The 21,439-nt window shown below is 41.5% G+C and overlaps 1 protein-coding gene across 1 annotated transcript; it reads left to right on the top strand.

Annotated features, from left to right (window-relative positions):
• Positions 1-966: 966 nt before the first annotated feature.
• On the top strand, positions 967-14,096 carry LOC311040945 (fibronectin type III domain-containing protein 4-like). The gene is made up of 5 exons (XM_084051382.1): positions 967-1,064; positions 2,546-2,648; positions 3,784-3,873; positions 10,096-10,274; positions 14,024-14,096. The coding sequence occupies exons 1-5, from the start codon at positions 978-980 to the stop codon at positions 14,063-14,065; spliced, it is 501 nt and encodes a 166-aa protein (XP_083907508.1). The 5' UTR covers positions 967-977; the 3' UTR covers positions 14,066-14,096.
• Positions 14,097-21,439: the final 7,343 nt, after the last annotated feature.

Here is a 21,439-nt window from a genome sequence, read left to right as displayed (position 1 = left end):
CTTTAAAAAAATATATATATTCAAAGATTTGCACATTTCCACAATAAAATAAAATAAATAGCAGATCTACAAGCTCATAGCGCGGCACTCGGTGCCGCGCTATGAGCTTGTAGATCTGCTATTTTTTGAATAGCCAAAGGAATCTAAAATGACAGCGATGCGTTCCCGGATTCAATGGGTTAATGCCTCCCTCCTCAAGACACTGGATGTATGCAGTGGTGGACGGACAGTAACTAAGTACATTTACTTTACCTAAAACATATTGTACAATGCAAATACCAAGGAATAAAACCAGATTTCATTCTCCTACTGTGTTATTCCATATGCATTTCCTTGTTGTTTTTTGCACACGTTCGCCTCTTGTCTGGATGTGTCGGCGTGCATTCATCGGCGTGTGTGTGTGTGTGTGTGTGTGTGTGTGTGTGTGTGTGTGTGTGTGTGTGTGTGTGTGTGTGTGTGTGTGTGTGTGTGTGTGTGTGTGTGTGTGTGTGTGTGTGTGTGTGTGTGTGTGTGTGTGTGTGTGTGTGTGTGTGTGTGTGTGGGCGGCTTTACTAAAAATATTTGCACCCGTGGCACTGCAAGGTGCTTTTGTTTAAACCCACAAACCTCTAAAAGCCATTACAGAGCCAGCTCCACCAGAGGCCATGGTTCGTTCTCTCTATCTGTGTGTGTGTGGGTGTGAGTGTGTGTGCATGTGCGTGCATTCTGTATGTACCCTTGCGTGTGTGTGTGTGTGTGTGTGTGTGTGTGTGTGTGTGTGTGCTCACCTGTGTTCCTCTAAGCCTGTTTGTGAATGTATGACTCATGCGATGACTCAAGTTTGTGTGTATCTGTGTGTGTGCGTGTGTGTGCGTGTGCGTGCGTGTGTGTGTGTGTGTGTGTGTGTGTGTGTGTGCGTGTGCGTGTGCGTGTGCGTGCGTGCGTGCGTGCGTGCGTGCGTGCGTGCGTGCGTGCGCATATAGAGGCAGGACGGTCTCATGCAGCGGTCTATCCGTGAGGTGAACACAACCAGCCGCTGGTGTGTATTGTGGGACCTCGACGAGGACACACACTACAGTGTCCAGGTAACACGCACACACACACACACACACACACACACACACACACACACACACACACACACACACACACACACACACACACAGTAAGTCTAATCTCAAAAGTCTCCATTAAAATTGAATATAGAAAACAATCATTCACCCCATTATGGTTGCATCCGGCCAACTGGCTGTCGGCTCCTTAAATAATAACGTCTCGAGACGAGAACCAGTAATTATAGGCTTTAACGATGCGGACAAGCTGTAGAGTGTAGCCTGTTGTCTCGCTGTTTATGCTTTGTCGTGTGCCCCCCCCCCCCCCACCCCAATATGCCCCCCCCCCCTTTCGATCAATGCTGGACGCCAGCCAAAAAGCTACAGTCAGAGCGTATACAGACCATTAGCTTTGCTAAAAATACAATTAGCAGATCCACAAGCTCAGAGCGCGGCACGAAGTGACGCACTCTGAGCTTGTACATCTGCTATTTTTGAATAGCCAACGTATGAATGGAAAAAGCGGTTAAAATGATTGTGATGCTATATTAACTACTTTTGCCTGGGACCCCCTCGAACGCCCCCCCAGGACCCCTGGGGGTCCCCAGATCCCACTTTGAGAACCACTGGGCCCTACTGAACAATCAATTCTCTTGCATTCTAGAGGAGCCCAGTGTTGCGGATCGCTGCAAAACGCTTTGGTTTTCCCTGCCGCGTTTTTGTTTTTGTTTTAGGGAGTTATATCTGTGTCAGCTCTTGGCTGCAAGTAGTATCAAACATTGCTCAATGTGTACCATTCTTCAACAGAGACTAATTGATTCACTAAAGCCTTGTACTTGTTGTAAATATTAGACATTAAGTAAGTAATAGCCTAAAGTGCTGTGCATGGCCGTGTGCGCGCGTGTGCGTTTGTCTGAGATAGAGATTTCACTGTTCACAACGTGGCCAACACGCCATCATTCATCTAGTTCAGTTTAGCCCATTAAGACCTGGGGCCGATTCTACAAATGCCTTCTAAAATCTGTATTTCTCAAACTTTTTTGTGCCAAGGACCCCCACAATGATATGAATTTGGTCGCGGAACCTATTTAGACCTGAGGCCGATTCTAAAAACACCTTCTAAGTTTTCTGAAAACTTTAAATATTTATTCAAAAAAATCAACAAATGTATGTTGCTATATACTGTACATAGCAACAGGAACCCCAAAAGGGGTTCCCGTCTTGAAAGGTATAGTTACAAGTAGGGGTTCCCGCCCAAAATTGGTTAACACAAATAAAAATAATAAAAATGTTCAAAAACATTAAAAAAAATAGCAGCTTGTATATGACCAGGTTGAGACAGCGTTTCAGACTGAAACTTCAGAATAAAATGACCGAAAAAGCCAGTTCACCACCACTTAAAGTGGTTAAATGTGCTTCATAAATAAACCGACTTGACTTCTGTCTATCTGTCTGTCTGTCTGTCTGTCTGTCTGTCTGTCTGTCTGTCTGTCTGTCTGTCTGTCTGTGTGTAGGTCCAGTCTGTGGGTCTCCAGGGAGACAGCCAGCCCAGTATAACCATCCAATTCAGAACCCTGGAGAGAACGGACCACTACCCTGCCGGTGTTTTGGACAACCGTAAACACACACGCACACACACACACACACACACACACACACACACACACACACACACACACACACACACACACACACACACACACACACACACACACACACACACACACACACACACACACACACAGTACTCACCTGTATACACACGTAGCCTACTGCACATACTCACATGCACACACATACAGGTACACTCGTCTGCCTGTGTACACACACAGGTACTCACTCTTTGTTTCCTTCTCTCCACCCCCTCAACGCAAGGACACATGCGCACACACACACACACACACACACACACACACACACACACACACACACACACACACACACACACACACACACACACGCACATTTCAGTTCAGTTAATTTCAAACTCATTCTACTTAACCGTAATTACAGTGGTGAATAAAAACAGCGGTCAGAGCAGTTTTACACAGGGGTCAAAATGAAGAGAAATGAACCTCTAAACCAACACACTCTCACTCCCCAAATGGCCTATCGTGACTTCTTGGGACAAATGTGACCAAACGTTTGACTGGTTGGGGGTCAAACGTATATATTTTATTGCAAAACGGTCACCTGCGTGCTATAAGCACTGAACCATAGATGCTGATATTTTGCTGAAAAAAGGTGTCAAATGAAAAGTCTAAGTGCATTTGAAGCTTGGCTTAATTTCAGACCCTGATCACAGGGGCAGCTAGGAGACTTCCTCCACGCATCATCGCTTCTAATCATCCACCTTCTCTTCTCTTCTCTTCTCTTCTCTTCTCTTCTCTTCTCTTCTCTTCTCTTCTCTTCTCTTCTCTTCTCTTTACTTTTACTTCTACTCCATCACATCTCAGAGGCAAATGTTGTACCAGTAAACCTTTGAAAACCATAGTTATTAGAACTTGTGAAACATACATTAACCACTTCAGACCTACATATACTTTGGCTATTTTCAAAGGATTTTTGGGGGGAAACTTGTGAAATGGGACATTATGCATAATTAGCACTTTTACTGTCAGTAATTAAGATTATTTTGATGCTGGTATACGTTTATTTGTAACAGAGTATTTCTACATTGTGGTATATTGCTACTTTTACTACTAAGTACAAAATGTGAGTACTTCCTCCACCACTGTGTTTTGTGTTGCAGATGAGCCGGCTATGGAAGGTCTGGGCATGACTCCTCACCTCCAGACTGGAGAGCTGCTCATCATCACTACGGTGTTACTACTCTGGGCAGGTGAGTTTAGACTCAGCGAGTCAAATGAAGCAGTGGCGTAGCTTACATAGGGTTAGGCTAGGTTATGAGCAGTGTTGATTTTGACAGCAGATTTCGATTTAGTTTTAGTCATAGTCTTTTGAATAAAGTTCCATTTAGTTTTAGTCATATTTTAGTCATCTGAAATGATTTAGTTTTTGTCTAGTTTTAGTCGACAAAATATCATAAGATTAGAGTCGACTAAATCTACAGTTGATTTAGTCAAGCGACGCGTTTTCAGCTTGTACTAGATCGGCTATTTTTGCTACTTTTGAATTGGAATCCTGAAAAGTATAATTTTTATTTCATTTCAAATGCATTTAGTTATACTTATATACTTATACTTAACTTTATGAACTTAAATACAAATACATTGCATAAAATAAATTGCATTGAAATCTTGTTTGAAATGACCAAACCGAAGCATGTACCGATGATGTCACTGGTAGGCGGGTTGGTGAACTCAATTCAATTCAATTCAATTTTATTAAAGTGTCAAATCACAACAAGTTGTCTCAAGACACTTTACATGTAGAGAAGAGACCCGACAATCCCACCCTGAACAAGCAATTTTTGCGACAGTGGCAACGAAAAACTCCCTCTTAACTGGAAGAAATGTCAGGCAGACCCTAGGCTCTAGGGTGGCGGCCTTCTGCCTCGACCGTGTCGGGGGAAAGAGGAGAGAGAGAGATGTCCATATAGCACTCCTCTAAGACACACATTAGATGGCTTTATAACGATGCAGAAGCAGGCTGTTTGTCCGCCACATTAGTATGCCACAGTATGTGAACGCACTTTGAGGTGTGGATAACTTTGTTTTGAAAACAGTGTATTCACCAAAGAAGATTGGTGTCCGTGCACAGATGTTGCACATATTCTCATTAGGCCTATTCTCCCCACAGGGGAACACAACAGTTCAGCACAGATGTTTGTATTGGGCTGGGCCTTTCTCACTGTAAACTGCTTGTCAGTGTTGCCAGATTTTGCAAGAGAAACAAACAACCAGGTCTATTAAAACAAGCCTAAAATAAGTGACCACATGAGCACACACACACACACACACACACACACACACACATACAATAGCGGAACTACAGGCTGTAGATCCGCTATTTTAAAAAGATTTACACATTTGTAATATTTTTGAAACATTTTAAATACTCGCTTCTTGTATGGGGGTCCCTGGCACTAAATCTTTTCAGATTGGCGTCTGTGGACAAATACATATTCATTTGGGGGTCCTTGAAATGAAAATGTTTGACAACCACTGGTTTAAACAACATTAGGAAACAAGACCAAATAAGCAACTACACTTTTGAATAAGCCCAAAAAACTACCCGCAGCAACCAAAATGTACAAGCAACTTAACCTTTTAAGACCTGAGGCCGATTCTACAAAATGTCTTCTAAACAGTATTCTGAAAAAAACGTTGTTTCTACCATGTTTCTATATCAGTGGTGCTCAAACTTTTGCATGTCAAGGACCCCCAAAATATGTATTTGGCCGCCGACCCCCATCTCTAAATATTTTGTTCCAGGGACCCCCAGAAGAAAAGATTTGGGTTACAAATGTTTGCTTTAAAAATATATATATTGAAAGATTTGCACACATTTTCAAGATTTTTCTAAAATAGCAGATCTACAAGCTCATAGCGCGGTGCCGCGCTATGAGCTTGTAGATGAGCTTGTAGATAATGAGCTTGTAGATAGATTTTTGAATAGCCCAAAGTATAAAGTAATGGTTAAAGTGGTGGCTTTCCTGGTCTTAATGGGTTAACAGAAAAAACAAACCTAAAGTCACTTATAATGGTGGATAAGCGGATACGGCAACACTGGTACTTGTGTGACATTCAGTTTAGAAAGCAGAATCTGGGGGAATAAACATGAGTGCCTGGTGCTGGATTTCTTTGAATTTGACCAATTACATAAGCATGACGATCATTCCCCGACGGTTTGGGAAAGAAAGTAATTTCAAGAGCAACGTATCCAAATCTTCCCCGCACGTCTTAATGGGCTCTACTTTCTGAATCCCCCGCATAATCAAGAGAGTACACAGGGTGGCCTACTTCAACATGATATGTGACGTTCTTCCCATAATAAGCAGTGGTGGAAAGTAACTAAGTACATGTACTTAAGTATTGCACTTAAGTACAATTTTGAATAACGTTTTACTAGTATTTCCAATTTGCAATTATTACAATTATTTGAAAACTTTAGTAGTTACTTAGATATAAATGACTATATTATAAAACATACAATAACCACTTTATCCCTATTTTATACATAGGCTATTTGAAAATAGCAGATCTACAAGCTCACAACGCGTCGCGATGCGACGCGTTGTGAGCTTGTAGATCGGCTATTTTCCAACATTAGTAGTTTTACTTTTGGTACTTTTAAGTATATTTTGATGCCAATACTTTTGTACTTTTACTCAAGTAACATTTTGAACACAGGCCTTTTACTTCTAACAGAGTATTTTTATATTGTGGTATTGCTATTTTTACTTTTTTTTTTCTAGTAAAACATCTGAGTACATCTTCCACCACTGGCTATAATAAGCACTGCTGTTTTTGGGCGGGTATTTGCCACTGTAGCCTACATCAGTGGTTCTCAAAAGTCAAGGACCCCTGGGGGTCCCCGGGCCCCACTTTGAGAACCACTGTAGCCTATATATCTTCACATACAGTATGTAAAATCCTCTGCATTTAAACTACCATCATTATCAGGAGCTGTGGGTAAAGTAAGTGCCGTTACAACAGCGCCTGGGGGAGCAGTCCTAGGGCTTAAGTGTCTTGCTCAGGGACACTTCTTCAACAAATAGACGGGGCGATTCGGGTGGTGAACCGGTGACCTTCTGATTACCAGGCAGCCTCTCAATGAACTTAACCCCTACCTGCTCCCTGCATGCCATAATAATGTCACTTTACCACTGCTCCTCTTAGTTAGGATGGCTTAAATGCACTGGACACATTTAATTTATGTGCCAATGTACAGTAACATACAGTACACCCAAAATAGTAGCTGCTTCTTCTTCTTCTTCTTCTTCTTCTTCTTCTTGGCTCCTCCCCTCTCTCTTAGTCCACTTCCTCCGGGCTGCTTCTGTGTTTATTCCTACTAACAACAACCTTACAGGTTTAAGGCAGTGGTGCTGACAGATTCTGCTGTCTTGAGAGATTAGTGCACACTAGTGATGCGCGGGTTGACCCGTAACCCGCGGGTCAACCCGCGGCGCGGGTGGGTCGAGTCAGAATTTCAGAGGCAATTATGCGGGCTGCGGGTGAGCGGGTCTGCCGCTCTCACACGCAAAAAATAAGTAAAAAATCACATGCTCTTGTTTTGTCTTTATTCCTAATAAGGATAAGAATAATAACAATAAAATAGTTTGAATACACTTGGGGATTATTTTCTAACCATGATTTTACAGAATAAAAAAAAAAACGCGGGTCGCGGGGCGGGTTGAGCCATAGATTTATATGTGGGTTCGCGGGGCGGGTTGAGGCGGGTTGGGTTCCGTGGCGGGGCGGGGCGGGTCATGAAAAAACCCGACCCGCGCATCACTAGTGCACACATTGATTAATCGATTCATTTATAAGCAGCTTTTTTTTTAGGACCAAAAGGAAACCGAAAATGATTGCAGAAACATAATTGCCTTGATGTATATAACATTAACGAGCGTCAACGAGCATCAGCTGGACACAGACACACACACACACACACACACACACCCCTCCCCTCTGCAGTGCTCTATGGAGTCTCATTTCTCTCCAAAAGCCCTTGAATATGATGGAATATGATTACGGATTACTGTGATTATGGTAAGCTCACATTTGATATCACACACACCCCAAAAAAAAATAGTTATAAAAAAAAAAAGAAATTCAAAAAAATGTTTTTTTCAATTAATTGAAAATCGATACATTTTATCGAGTAAATTCTTAAAGGGATTGTAGGGAACATTAAGCCTAAATTTAAAAAATATTTATATATATATATTTTGCATTTTCTCCCCTCTATCAGCCACTATATAATGATGCTGGGGTGTTTTCCTGCATTGAAACACAGTACTCTTTCTGAAATCCGTATTTTCCCTACTGTTTATGCTCATGTTGTTTATGTCCGTTACGTAAATTAACGCACGCATGTGCGTGTCCGTGCGCGTCCGTGCCCGTATCAACTTTTTACTTTTGGTTTTAAAACACTCTCAAACTTCGTTTTTGAGGCACAGAATTTCCTTTTAAGATAGCGTGTGGATAGAATTTAGTTGTTTAACTTCATATATGTGGTCAATTTATCATGAAAGAGCCTATTTAAAAATAAAAATTCAGAGAACCGTAGGGGCGGGCAGTTCCGCGAATTGTATCCGCATAAGGCAACCTATTTTGGGCATGGCTCATTTAGATGTCCCGCCCTGCGTCACCCCCTGGTGGTCGGGGAAACAAACTGCTGGAGTGGCGGTGTTTGACAACAGTTTTTTTCTTTGATTATGTCTGAACTCGTCTACAATCCCTTTAACGGCAATGAATCGATTATAGATTCATTGTTAACATCCCTACTGCACACGTAACCTGCCCCAAAGCAGATCATTGTTTTAGATAACGGATCAACGCGTATAAAAGCAAACTGCCTACTGACCAAACAGTTCTATTGGGAAATGGCATAAACATTCATAGGATAGCTCATCGCGCTCGGAGCTGTAATACCTCTCATTTATACGAGATGTATAGAGTAACGCCGGGTGGAAGTGAGTTATATCTGTGTCAGCTCCTTGAGCCATGATGAGCCTTTGGCCCCCAGCATTAGCAAAGCCATTTCAATGACATTAAATTTAATGGAATACAAAAATGTAATTATAGCCATTCATGTGCTTGTGCCATAACGGGGGGGCGGTAACATTATAAGCCTATTAAGTTATGTGTTTGCACGGCCAGTGATGACACAGCAGAATGTCACTGAAGTGAATGTGTTACTTAGATGTACTCTTATGGCATGTACTGTACAGTATGGACATTATAGCCTTCCAACCCCGGCGGTGTAAAACGGACTTGGGAGAAACTAGAAAAGTATACGTGCGGTATATTAACCCATTAAGACCTGAAGCCGCTTCTACAAATGTTTTCTAAATCCCAACAGTATTCTGCTCAAACTTTCTCATGTCAAGGACCCCCAAAATGATATGTATTTGGCCGCGGATCCCCATCTCCAAATATGTTGTTCCAGGGACCCCCCCCAGAAGCAAAGATTTGAGTTAAAAAGGTTCGCTTTAAAATAATATATTCAAAGATTTGCACACATTTTCACGATTTTTCAAAAATAGCCAAAAAGTATAGCCAAAAGTGTAAAATAATGCTTTTTAGCTCTAATCAAAAAATGACACAGATGCGTTCCAGGTGAGGTCTTAAAGGGTTAAAACATAATTCAAAGCTGTAAGTAAACGTACTTTCAATGAAAGTAGTTATACTGTTAAGTATTAACAAGTAAGGCTTTATTGCATGGGTCTTCAACAGGGGGTCCGGGACCCAAACGGCGTCCCTTTAGTAAATATATTTTTAAAGCAATGTCGTTATGGATTGTAGATAAGATGTTTTTGGGCAGAGAATTCCAGACTGCTATTGACCTATATGATATTATGTCCAAAACTGTAACTTTTCACGATTAAAATTCAAAAATAGCAAAAGCAGCAGATCTACAAGCTCTGCTTCAAAAAATTCAAAAATAGCAAAAGCAGCAGATCTACAAGCTCAAAACGCGTCGCTTCGCGCCGCGCTTCGAGCTTGTAGATCTGCTACTTTTGATGCTTTTGTGTGACGCTGTAGTATGATCAAGTAGGGCGTTAATCAGGGGCGCCGGAACGGAATATGACGTGGGGGGACACGTCCGGGACACATGCACGCGCGCTTGGATTGATTTTGGGGGGGGATAATGCGGTTATTTCGGTTAATTCGGTTCGCCTCGCGCTCGTGGTGGTCGCGAGGTGCGGGGGACTGGACAGATTTTATTATTTATTTGGACTGAATAGTGGGAGGACAAAGTGTCCTTTAATTAAACAGGCTCCGGCGCCACTGGCGTTAATATACGGGGGAAAATTTAAAATACAGAGATGAGAGTTTTCTGCCCCGACTGCAACGATATAACAGTGAGTTAGAAAACGTGTAATCCATCTCATGTTATGTTATCCTGTCCCCCCCCCCCCCCCCCCCCCCAGCTGTGATTGCGTTGTTCTGTCGTCAGTACGACATCATCAAAGACAACGACTCCAACGGCGCCAAGGACAAGAACAAGAGAGCGTCGGTGCGCGCCGCCCCCTCCTCCTACTACAACAACAATAACCACTCCTCCACCAGCTCCCCCATCTACCACAATGGGGCTGTGCACAGCGGCAGGGTGAGTGAGGCGCGCGCGCACACACACACACACACACACACACACACACACACACAGACCGATGACCAGTGGCGTGCACAGACATTTTGAGGGGCAGGTGCTCAAGTAAATTATACTTTTTTTTGTTTACTTGGTCTGCTCTTTTTTCCCTCTATACCTCTTTGCCAAAAATAGCCGATCTACAAGCTCACAACGCCTCGCAGCGCGAGGCGTTGTGAGCTTGTAGATCGGCTATTTTTGGCTAAAGTTCTCCTCAGAAAAGGGATGCTAGGTTTCGAGTGGTTATGGTAAAAAGAAAAATCATATCACATAAAGATTTGGCGGACCCCCTGTAGTAACTCTGAGGACCCCCTAGGGGTCCCGGACCCCCTGTTGAAGACTGTAAACTGAAAAAAGGGCAAAAGGGCACTTCTGGTCAAGAGGGCAAAGGGCAGGTGCTCCAGCACCACCTAGAGTCTATCTGTGCACGTCCCTGCCGATGACTAACTCATACCAAAGATGGTTGATTTATCAAGATATGAAGACCATGCCAACTGGAGCCACTAGAGGGCGAAATGGTACACAAATCCTACAAATGGTCCCCTAAGTGGGCGGCGGCGCGTGGCGGCAGATCAAGCGAAAGTCCGATGTTTACTGGCGCTAGATCCCGCGAGAGTGTGTTGCTGGGACAGAGAAAGGTTGATAATAAAGTCGTTTTTTTTTCCCCCTGATTTGTCTCTCTGTGGAAAAAAAGCCATTTTAGTTTGAAAGTCTTGGGATGATTGTGTGTCTGGTGACGATCGGGTCTAATATTTAGTCCAGTGACCACGAGGCTAAAGAATGGTTCAGAACAGCATGTGTTCACGTTCACCCTTCCATTGGAATGAACAGACTCCAACCTGCTTCCGATCTCCTAAAAAGGCGGTCGCCTACGTCACGCGGATACGGGAAGTAAACCGGAGATGGCATTTCTTTCTTTAATTTATAATAAATGATAAAAAATAAGTTATGTTGATAAGAGGTTTGTGCCCGACAGCAACCTTCACCTTATTTCTTGACACAGTACCTCGGTAAAACCAGGTTTTTAAATAGTATTTAGATTTGCCTTTACAATCCTCAGCTATCCACTTTTGAAATGGCTAGGGCTATAAACATTTGCACATCCACGTATTTGATTAATGCACACGGAGCAGCCATCTCACTCAATGGGAAAATTAGTTTGCGAGTCTTGTCACATCGTGTCAAACTTGTTGAAAATGATAAAAGTTTGTCGAGAGCCAACATTTCTTAAATGAGTGTTCTGGATAAAAGTAAATTGGCGCGTCCTCTTTCAATCTCGCTGTAGCACGATTTGGCTTGACTTTAATTGAGAACGGCCAGATAACTGTGAATTAACAAGGAGAGACAGCAGGGATAATAGCGGGATGATGATTGTGATTGGGACGTTGCATTAAAAACATTCCTTAATTATCATCTCATGAACAGTGGCTGAACTCTATTGTGCTTGGCAGTGGTGGAAAGTAACTAAGTACATTTACTCAAGTACTGTACTTAAGTACAATTTTGTATTTGCAATTTTCAGTACTTTTACTTCTACTCCACTACATCTCAGAGGCAAATATTGCGCTTTTACTCCAATACAGTTATTTTAAAACTTTACTAGTTACTTTGTAGATTTTGATTATTATTACAAAACATACATATACATTAACCACTTCGGCACCACTACTGTATATACATTTCGGCCATTTGAAAATAGCCGATCTACAAGCTCACAATGCGTTGTGATGCCACGCATTGTGAGCTTGTATATCTGCTATTTTCAAAAGATGGTTATCCATTTCATTTCATACATTTGAAAACTTCTGAAATGGGCCATTCTCTATAATGAGTACAATTTATACTTTTGGTACTTTAAGTACATTTTGATAGGACGGCGACCATTATGAAGCTAATCTCTCAAGACAGATTCTGCTTGTTTTTTTGTTTTGTTTTTACCTAATGGGTTCCCAGATTGTTATGAAGTAAACATTAGCTAGGGCAGGAGTCGAGTGACTTTGCAAACAGTACTGGCTCATAATAAACCCATTAATGCTTATTTTTCTTAGTAAACGATCACTTTAAGTTGGCCTACCAATGTTAGTGAAAACCATGACCAATATAATTTTGAGCTGACACATGAGTTCATGTCACTGTTTCTGAGATTCTTTAACCCATGTGTGTCATTATTAGATTTGAGCAAAAAAAAACATTATTTTACAAATCGTGAAAATGTGTGCAAATCTTTGAATATATATATTCTTTTAAAGCAAACATTTTTAACTCGAATCTTTGCTTCTGGGAGGTCCCTGGAACCATAGACGGATTAAAGTGAAAATGGGCCCTGTGCACAAAATCGCAACGGCCCCCCCCCCCCACCCCCGCGCGCGCAACGCGCGCGATTTTTTTTGCGGTTATTGCGGTTATATTGGGCGTTTTTGGGCGTTTTTTGGTTACTTTATTTTGGTTTTAGGGTTAGGGTTAGGGTATATATATATATTATATATATATTATATATATTTTTTTAAAAGCCTATTAAATCCAAGGCCCCCCATTGGCTCAGGGCCCTGTGCACGTGCACACTTTGCCCAAGCCATAATCCGTCCCTGCCTGGAACAACATATTTTGAGATGGGGGTCCGCTGCCAAATACATATAATTTTGGGGGTCCTTCACATGAAAAGGTTTGGGAACCACTGACATAGTAACATAAGTTTTTTTTAAAAAACTGTTTAGAAGACATTTTCTTGAATCAGCCTCAGGTCTTAATGGGTTAACACAGAGTGCTGTTTTTTTTGTTTTTCTTTTAACAACACAGGCCACCTTGAACATTTCGCCTAATAATTATAGTATAGACACTTATCCAGACACCACTACATCACGGGATAGACATCTTTTGTGAGGATTCCTCATTCATTTGGTGGTAATTTGGTTCCAACATTTTAATATCCTTGATTTTTTTTAATGCTATTGACAAAATGTGATTGAAATGCTATCAATCACGGCAATCCATGCGATTAATTAGTAAATTTTTTGAATCATTTGAAAGCCCTAGAAATTACCCTTAATCACCCAGAATGTATTTAACGTCTGCATTGGAGCTGTTCAGCTGATGATAAATTGCCTTTGTGATCATTTCTGTCTCTCTCTCTCTCACACACACACACACACACACACACACACACACACACACACACACACACACACACACACACACACACACACACACACACACACACACCAATCTTGATGAGCATGACTTTTATGTGTGTGTGCTTTGTCAGTATAGCTAGCAGGCTCTGGATAAAGTGTCATGATATCGTCTCAGGATTCAAATTCAAAAACAGCAAAAGTAGCAGATCTACAAGCTCCAAACGTAGCGCAAAAAAACGGCGCGTTTTCTGCTACTTTTGATGCAATTGTGTGACGCTGTAGTATGATCAAGTAGGGCATTCATTTACAAAAACAAAACACAAATAATACAAATATATCGCTGTTGTCGGGCAGAAACCATCTAGCGACATGTTTGTATCATTTACCGTATTGTTATGTATGTTTGTTTTTCCTCTCTTGTCTCTTGTTTGTGTCTCGTCTCATCTCTCTCTCTTTCTCTCTTTCTTTCTTTCTCTCTTTCTTTCTCTTTCTCTCTTTCTTTCTTTCTCTCTTTCTTTCTCTCTTTCTTTCTTTCTCTCTCTCTCTTTCTTTCTTTCTCTCTTTCTTTCTTTCTCACAGCTTCACAGAGCCTCCTCTTCCGTCAGCATCATCAGAGTCTGAGAGGGAGGTGACGCCTGCTTTTGGGACCCCCAGGGTGGGGTGGGGTGAGGCTTTTGGGACCCCCAGGGTGGGGTGGGGTGAGGCTTTTGGGACCCCCAGGGTGGGGTGGGGCGAGGCTTTAGGGTGAGTGGAGATGACTTGCTATAAAGGCCCCGAAAAAAAGAGCAAAGTCTGTGGCTTCTGCTGTGTGACTGAAGGCCTGCCCTGCCCCCTTCAGGATGGGATTGGTATGACAGCGTGGGCTTCTTAGCAATACGGACGAGTGTCATTGGCTGAGTGCAAGGTGAGAGAGAGGGACATTTTGCAGAAACTAGATGGATGTGACATGACACACAACCCTAAGTGACTGCGGATGGAAACGGTGATCTGGCTGCCCTCCCAGTGGCAGAAGGATGCTATAGCATCATGCTGCGTTGGAATCAGAGACATACTGCCCTCTAGTGGCGAAAGACTGTTACAGCGCCGTGCTGACCACCTGAGGCTTTTCACAGATTTGAACTGTACTGATGTGAAGATAGTTATTTCTGTTGAACTGGAGTGATTTTGAAGTTTAATGTGTTTCAACTGATGTATACGTCTAGGTGTAGACATTATGTGTAGATTTGTCAGCATGTACATACACAAAAAAAAACCTGCTGCCTGTTGAATTCTGTCACAAGCTACGGTTCCATCCCAACATCTGGCAAATCTTTGGTCTTTTTAAATCTTGCAAAAGACAACAACTGCACTGAAGCAAGTAAACAGACATTCAGGAAAGAAAAAAAAACAATGGGTCTTAACTACTTTTGGGCAAAATCTTTATGTATATTTCACTGTTTCCATTGATATCATGTTGTGCATCATTTCATGATCAACACAAAGCATTTCCAAAAACAAGCAAAGAAAAAAACAATAATAAAAAAAAAATATCAATTGCACTGAAGCAAGTAAACAAAAATGCCAGGAAAAACAATGGGAAAATGTTGAGGACTTAATGACTTACGACTATCGTACAGTCTTTGTGTATTTCACAGTTTTCATTGCTATGTAAGCGCATCATTTCAGTATAAAACATGCAATGTTTTTTTCCACCTCAAACCTCTCGAGGAAAGCTTATCAGCAGTTGCCCATTCCACATGAAGCTTCTCTTCTCCTAAATGGTCTTTATGCTGATATATCTATTGCGATGTGTTGTAATGTTGCTTAACAGTATTTGGATGGAAGCTTAGCGACCGCTGCCTAGAGTCGTGTGAGCCGTCAGTTTAACAGTGCGTCCTCTTGTCCCTAGATTGTCCTAAAGAAGCTTCATGTTTACACTTTGGCTATTCAAAAATAGAAGATATATAAGCTTGTAGCGCGGCACCAAGTGCCGCGCTACGAGCTTGTAGATCTGCTATTTTAGAAAAATCTTGAAAATGTGTGCACATTTTTGAATATATATTGTTTTAAAGCAAACATTTTGTACTCAAATCTTTGCTTTTTTTTTTCTTCCAGAAAACCGATTTAGAAGACATTTTGCAGAATCGGAACCTCAGGCTTCAATGGGTTAACCGTTTTCCTTGAAATACCATTGAATTCCTACCTGTTCATTCATGATAATGTTTTTTATGGGTGAATGTGGCAGACAAATCAAACGTCAAGTGCTCCGGTAGGAGACACAAAGTGTCAACTTTGAGTGTCCTTTACTGGAGACATTAGCATCTTTACGAAGGTCATCAAATTATTGGCTTAAGCACTTGTCAGGGTGGGGGGTCCCCAGTTCAGATTATTTTGGAGGGTTCCCAGTTCAGATTATTTTGGAGGGTTCTCAGTTAAAATGTGATTATTTTGGGGGGGTGGTAGCCTGAGAACCTTTGTTCTGGACATTATGCACTGAGAGGAAAAAAACCTACCTTGATCACCCCTGTCTCACAGCTACTAAAGCCTGATTTATATTTAGTTGTGTGCCAGGGTTGTGCAAGTATAACTCAGGCTTAAAGTAGAAGATAGTCCAGCAGGAACTGCGACACCTGCAGAATGAGGTGGGTGGGTTTCCAAGAGCTCAATAAATTGTAAACTACGCAGACAAGCGTGACGTGCACTGCCTTTATAAAGCCAAGACGCTGCTCTGTCTGTCCCATTAGACGTGTTGATGGATACACCCTCACGAAGGACCGGGTCAAGATCAACACGACGATGGAGAGAACACTTCAAAACACTCTTCAGTCACGCCAACACAGTGGGCACCTCCATCCCTGATGATGAGCTTCTATTGCCGCCCACTCTCCAGACCCTTGATGCGTCACCATCCATCCAGCCAAAGTCTTATCCGCGACCCGGTCACTGACTAACAACAAAAGGCCCGGTTCCTCATTCTGTTCCTGCCACAATTCACAGAGCAGTTTACCTGTCCACCATTGCAGTGGTTTTCAACCCTTTTCATATCAGGGTCCATCATTTATTCTGCATTTGAGCCACGGACCACCATGAGATTGATGAGATTTAGACTCTCAGACCCAAAACTTAGAATATTTTGTTATCTTTGGATGAGATTTTGTCCACAATTCCATGCTGTATTGGTTGGTGTCAGGAGAGATAGCAGGCAAACGTTGATCAAAATAACAATTATATTATTAATGCAGATGTTTTTAACAATAATTTAACTCTTGAGAGCGTAAAATGACGCCAACGTAAAATGACGCCAACAAATGGACCCGTAAGGGTCCATTTGGTTTCATTTTACGCTCTCAAGAGTTAAAGATCTATAAGGGTCCATTTGGTTACCAACTCTCCATCATTTAGCTGGGGACCACCTGGAACCCCCTCAAGGACCGCTGGTGGTCCCCGGACCACTGGTTGAAAACCACTGCACCATTGCTTCGGTGTGGAAGTAGGAATGTGCCCGTCATCGTAAGAGGGACGCTCGCGATCGACAAGAATAAGAGTGATCCTACTGCTTTGGCCGCCTCTGGGGGAGCATGGTCTTCACCAACGAGAACCTGTAATCTCAATTCAAGGATCGCAGTCTATTGACAAAAATTGCCGATCTACAAGCTTGTAGATATGCTATGTTTGCCCCCCCCCACACCCCACAATAGATATGCTGGTTAAGAAGTGCGGGCTCCACCCTGGCCCTCTAGAGACCCCACCGAGACTCACTGACCGACCCAACGGCCCTGAAGGTGTGAAGGATGGCTGAGGAGGCCTCCGAAGAACCCAGGAAGGAAGGGGTGTGTGTGTGTGTGTGTGTGTGTGTGTGTGTGTGTGTGTGTGTGTGTGTGTGTGTGTGTGTGTGTGTGTGTGTGTGTGTGTGTGTGTGTGTGTGTGTGTGTGAGCATAAGTGAGAGTAATTTTAACACCTCATACTGTATACCAGGGGTCTTCAACAGGGGGTCCGGGACCCCAAGGGGGTCCTCAGAGTTACTACAGGGGGTCCGCCAAATCTTTGTGTGATAGGATTTTCTTTTTTACATTAACCACTTGAACCCCAGCATCCCTTTTTCTGAGGAGAACTTTAGCCAAAAATAGCCGATCTACAAGCTCACAACGCCTCGCAGCGCGAGGCGTTGTGAGCTTGTAGATCGGCTATTTTCAGCATGCAACCAAGTGTAAAATCAGCCATTATGACGCCATCAAGGCACCGCCAAAAATATATTTTAGTCAACTAATTCAACTGTAGATTTTGTCGACTCTAATCTTATGATATTTTGTCGACTAAAACTAGACAAAAACTAAATCATTTCAGATGACTAAAATATGACTGAAACTAAATGGAACTTTATTCAAAAGACTATGACTAAAACTAAATCGAAATTTGCTGTCAAAATCAACACTGCTCGTAACCTAGCCTAACCCTATGTAAGCTACGCCACTGCTTCATTTGACTCGCTGAGTCTAAACTCACCTACCTGTAGATCGGCTATTTTGGGCAAAGAGGTTTAGGTGTATTGGGGAAAAACAGCAGACCAAGTAAACAAAAAAAGTTTAATCTGAAACACAATTTTATACAATATAGATGGGGTCCCTGCTTCATCTCTCTATCAGCTAGGGGGTCCTTGGCCTGAAAACATTGAAGGACCCCTGCTGTATACAGTTGCCATTCCTAATAGTGCCACTACATGTGTACTGATCACATCACTAACATGTACGAGAATGTACCATATAATGTAATATGAACTTGTAGATAACGTGAAAACAGTATGGGTGAAATAAATTGAGAAAAAGAAAAGACAGATTAGATATAGATATAGATTGGATGATTGTCATTTCTTTATACAAATGTGTTTGTATGAAGGGCTTACTGGAGGAGAACGTCTCGATTGTAAATCGCTATGTTTACTAAGTTACTAATACACATACTTTGATGTACCTGTGCCTTGTGGTGTGAGACTTTTCGGGGGGAAACTCTTGAAATGGGGCTTGGATGAGAGAACGGGTAAATGGACTGCATTCATGTTTGTATTGTTGCTGTCGGCATGGAAACCTCATTATTATGTCCAAAACTGTTACTTTTCAGGATTCAAATTCAAAACTTTAGTTTGAGACAGTGGTGGAAAATGTACTCAAATGTTTTACTTAAGTAAAAGTATCAATACTGCAATGTAGAAGTTCTCTGTTACAAGTAAAAGTCCGGAATTAAAAATTGACTTGAGTAAAAGTACTAAAGTATTGAGCTTGTTTATCTGCTATTTATTTTGTAGATCGGCTATTTTCAAACAGCCTATATATAAAATAAGGCTAAAGTGGTTAATGTAGGTTTCCTAATATCATAATTTATATCTGAAAAGTAACTAGTAACTAAAGTGTTCAAATAATTGTAGTGGAGTAAAAGTACAATATTTGCCTCTGAGATGTAGTGGAGTAGAAGTAAAAGTATTGGAAATTGGAAATACTCAAGTACAGTACAAATTCCTCTAAATTGTACTTAAGTTGCCTCGTCGCTCAGTGGTCCTTGTCCTTAATCTTCTACACGGTCACAGCTTTTTTCTCTTCTGGCCCCACAGTGGTGGAACGAACTCCCCACTGATGTCAGGACAGCAGAGTCACTGCCCATCTTTTGCCGCAGGCTGAATTTTAATGAAAGCAAAACAGAGGTCATGGTGTTCAGACCCAGCACAGCCCTGTGACTCCTCTCTGGATCTGGGATCCCGAGAGGTTTATTGTGTATAGTGTTGCTCTTAGTATATATTTTTGTTACTGAGTGTACAGCACCTTGGTTCAAGGCTGTTGTTTTAACCCATTAAGACCTAAGACGATTCTTAAAAATGTTTTCTAAATCCTAACAGTTTTTTTGAAAAAAAAAAAAATAATTCAAGATTTTTCAAAAATAGCAGATCTACAAGCTCATAACGCGGCACTCGGTGCCGCGCTATGAGCTTGTATATCTGCTATTTTTGAATAGCCAAATAAATCTAGGTCTTAATGGGTTAAATGTGCTTTATAAATAAAGTGGATTGGATTGGTGTAAACCGGCACACTGCACTACACTGTGTTACAAAAATGCCAATTGATCACTTATTTGTTATTCCAGGTCTACGCTATACAGAGCCTACAGCGGTGAGCTTGACCCTACTCCTGCCTATGCTGGCTTCAAACCAGGCTCCACTCCACTAATCTGCACTTATCATATCATATCATTAAACCACTTGTCATTTTTTTAATTAGCCTACATTTATTATGTGTGCAGTGTGCTTTTTGCAAACTGAACAATTAGTTAGGGAATTTTAGCAATATGTGTGGACCATCTGTGAAAAAAATTACTACCAATAGCTTTCTTCACCAATGTATTCTTATAGGTGTCTAGAATCACCTCTCAATTAATGCAAACCCAAATCCTCGTGGAAAATCCTGGAGAGCCAATCAAAGTTAAGGAGCCCAGAGGGCTTGGGTGAAAGATATTTAAAAAAATAAAAGTCTAAAATGAACTTGTGAGGTGTCTAACTAGGGGTTTTCAGGGGTGCTGAATCCATTCCAACCATTATTTTTGAGTAAAAATGTCTCCCTGGCCATCTAATATTGGTATATTGGTTATTGTTAGTGTATAATCAGTGTATAATCAATGGTAGGGGATTGGGGTGTTGTTGAATTGATTCTATTCTGAAAAATAAAATAAGAAAATATTGCTAAACACTTGATAAGAGTGTGCACCTACTGTGCACATGCTCAGTGGGATACACTGTCTGCATGTGGGGAAGGAGCGGGAGTGTTGCATCCTGGCAAATATGTCTGGACGATTTTAAGGTACGGTAGTTTATCTACTTTTTGGCATTTATTTTCCTCTGCTGGCAAAACTTTTGATTACTGTGAATTGAGATGTCAATTGTCTCTAGCCTATTGCTTACATTGAACAACCATTAGTTAAACAATCATGACACTTGTCTTTTAGTAGACAACATGGAAGAGGATTCTGTAGCTTGTGGCTTAAGGTGCTTCATCTGTGGTGGTCCTGAGACTGAGATTCAAAAGTCACCCAAAAAGGCTATGCACATTTTTTGTCTTATTCTGAGAGTGTAGATGATGCAGCATTAATCTGAAGCCTTCATGAGGACTGGAAAAACTGAGATGACCCCAAACTAAGATACCATTTGGAATGCAAAACCGAGCTATACAGTCGTGCAAGAAGTACAGTATATCCACTGGATATCGTACGTTTTTTTCCATTGTGATGAAAGTTGCCACTTGCAGATTTCAATCCTATTCTATGTTGTGAGTGACATCATAATTTAATAAAAAATGTAAACATAATCTATTCTTTAGAGCAAGATGAGCAAGTCCAACGGCCAGACAGGAAGAAAAGGCGCAGGGCATTGTCTGGGTCAAGTAGTTCTAGTAGTTCTAAGTGCTAGCTGGCACACTTGATCTACCATAATACTTGCATCCTTTGCAATGAAGGTATCAATGTTGGCACATTGAAAAGAAACCCTGGTAAGTCTTTTTTTGTATGTAAGATTCAAATGAATTTTGATAATTGTTTTTCTTGCTCCTCATTGTAGGCTTCCACTCAAAGTCAAATAATTTAATCATGCACATACTGTATGTGGCTACCTTTTATCCAGACAGAGCTTGGCAGTTGTATCGTGCACCTGATAATGTCTACCAGGACCTACTGAAAAGGAGTTTGATGCAGAGAGCAAAGCGACGAGGTGATGACTGGGGACTTGAAGTCGCTGGTCGCCTGGTGGAAGAAGAGGCAGTATATCATATTCGATGCAGAAGAGACTTTGAGAACCCTGTTACTAAGTCTGAGGTAACATTATATGGATACACAATACAGCTGTACAATACAACTCACATTTCTTATCCTGAGGGAAGAAATATAATTTTTTATAGTGAAACTTTTGACTTCAAAATAATGTATTCTGCAAGATTGATATGGGTCCAGGAATGAGGGGGACTAATAAAGGATAAGAAATGTGA

The sequence above is a fragment of the Gymnoscopelus microlampas genome, assembly GCF_963454915.1.
Source record: "Gymnoscopelus microlampas genome assembly, chromosome: 24".
NCBI classification, from domain to species: Eukaryota; Metazoa; Chordata; class Actinopteri; order Myctophiformes; family Myctophidae; genus Gymnoscopelus; species Gymnoscopelus microlampas.
This window is presented reverse-complemented; position numbering and strand designations above follow the sequence as displayed.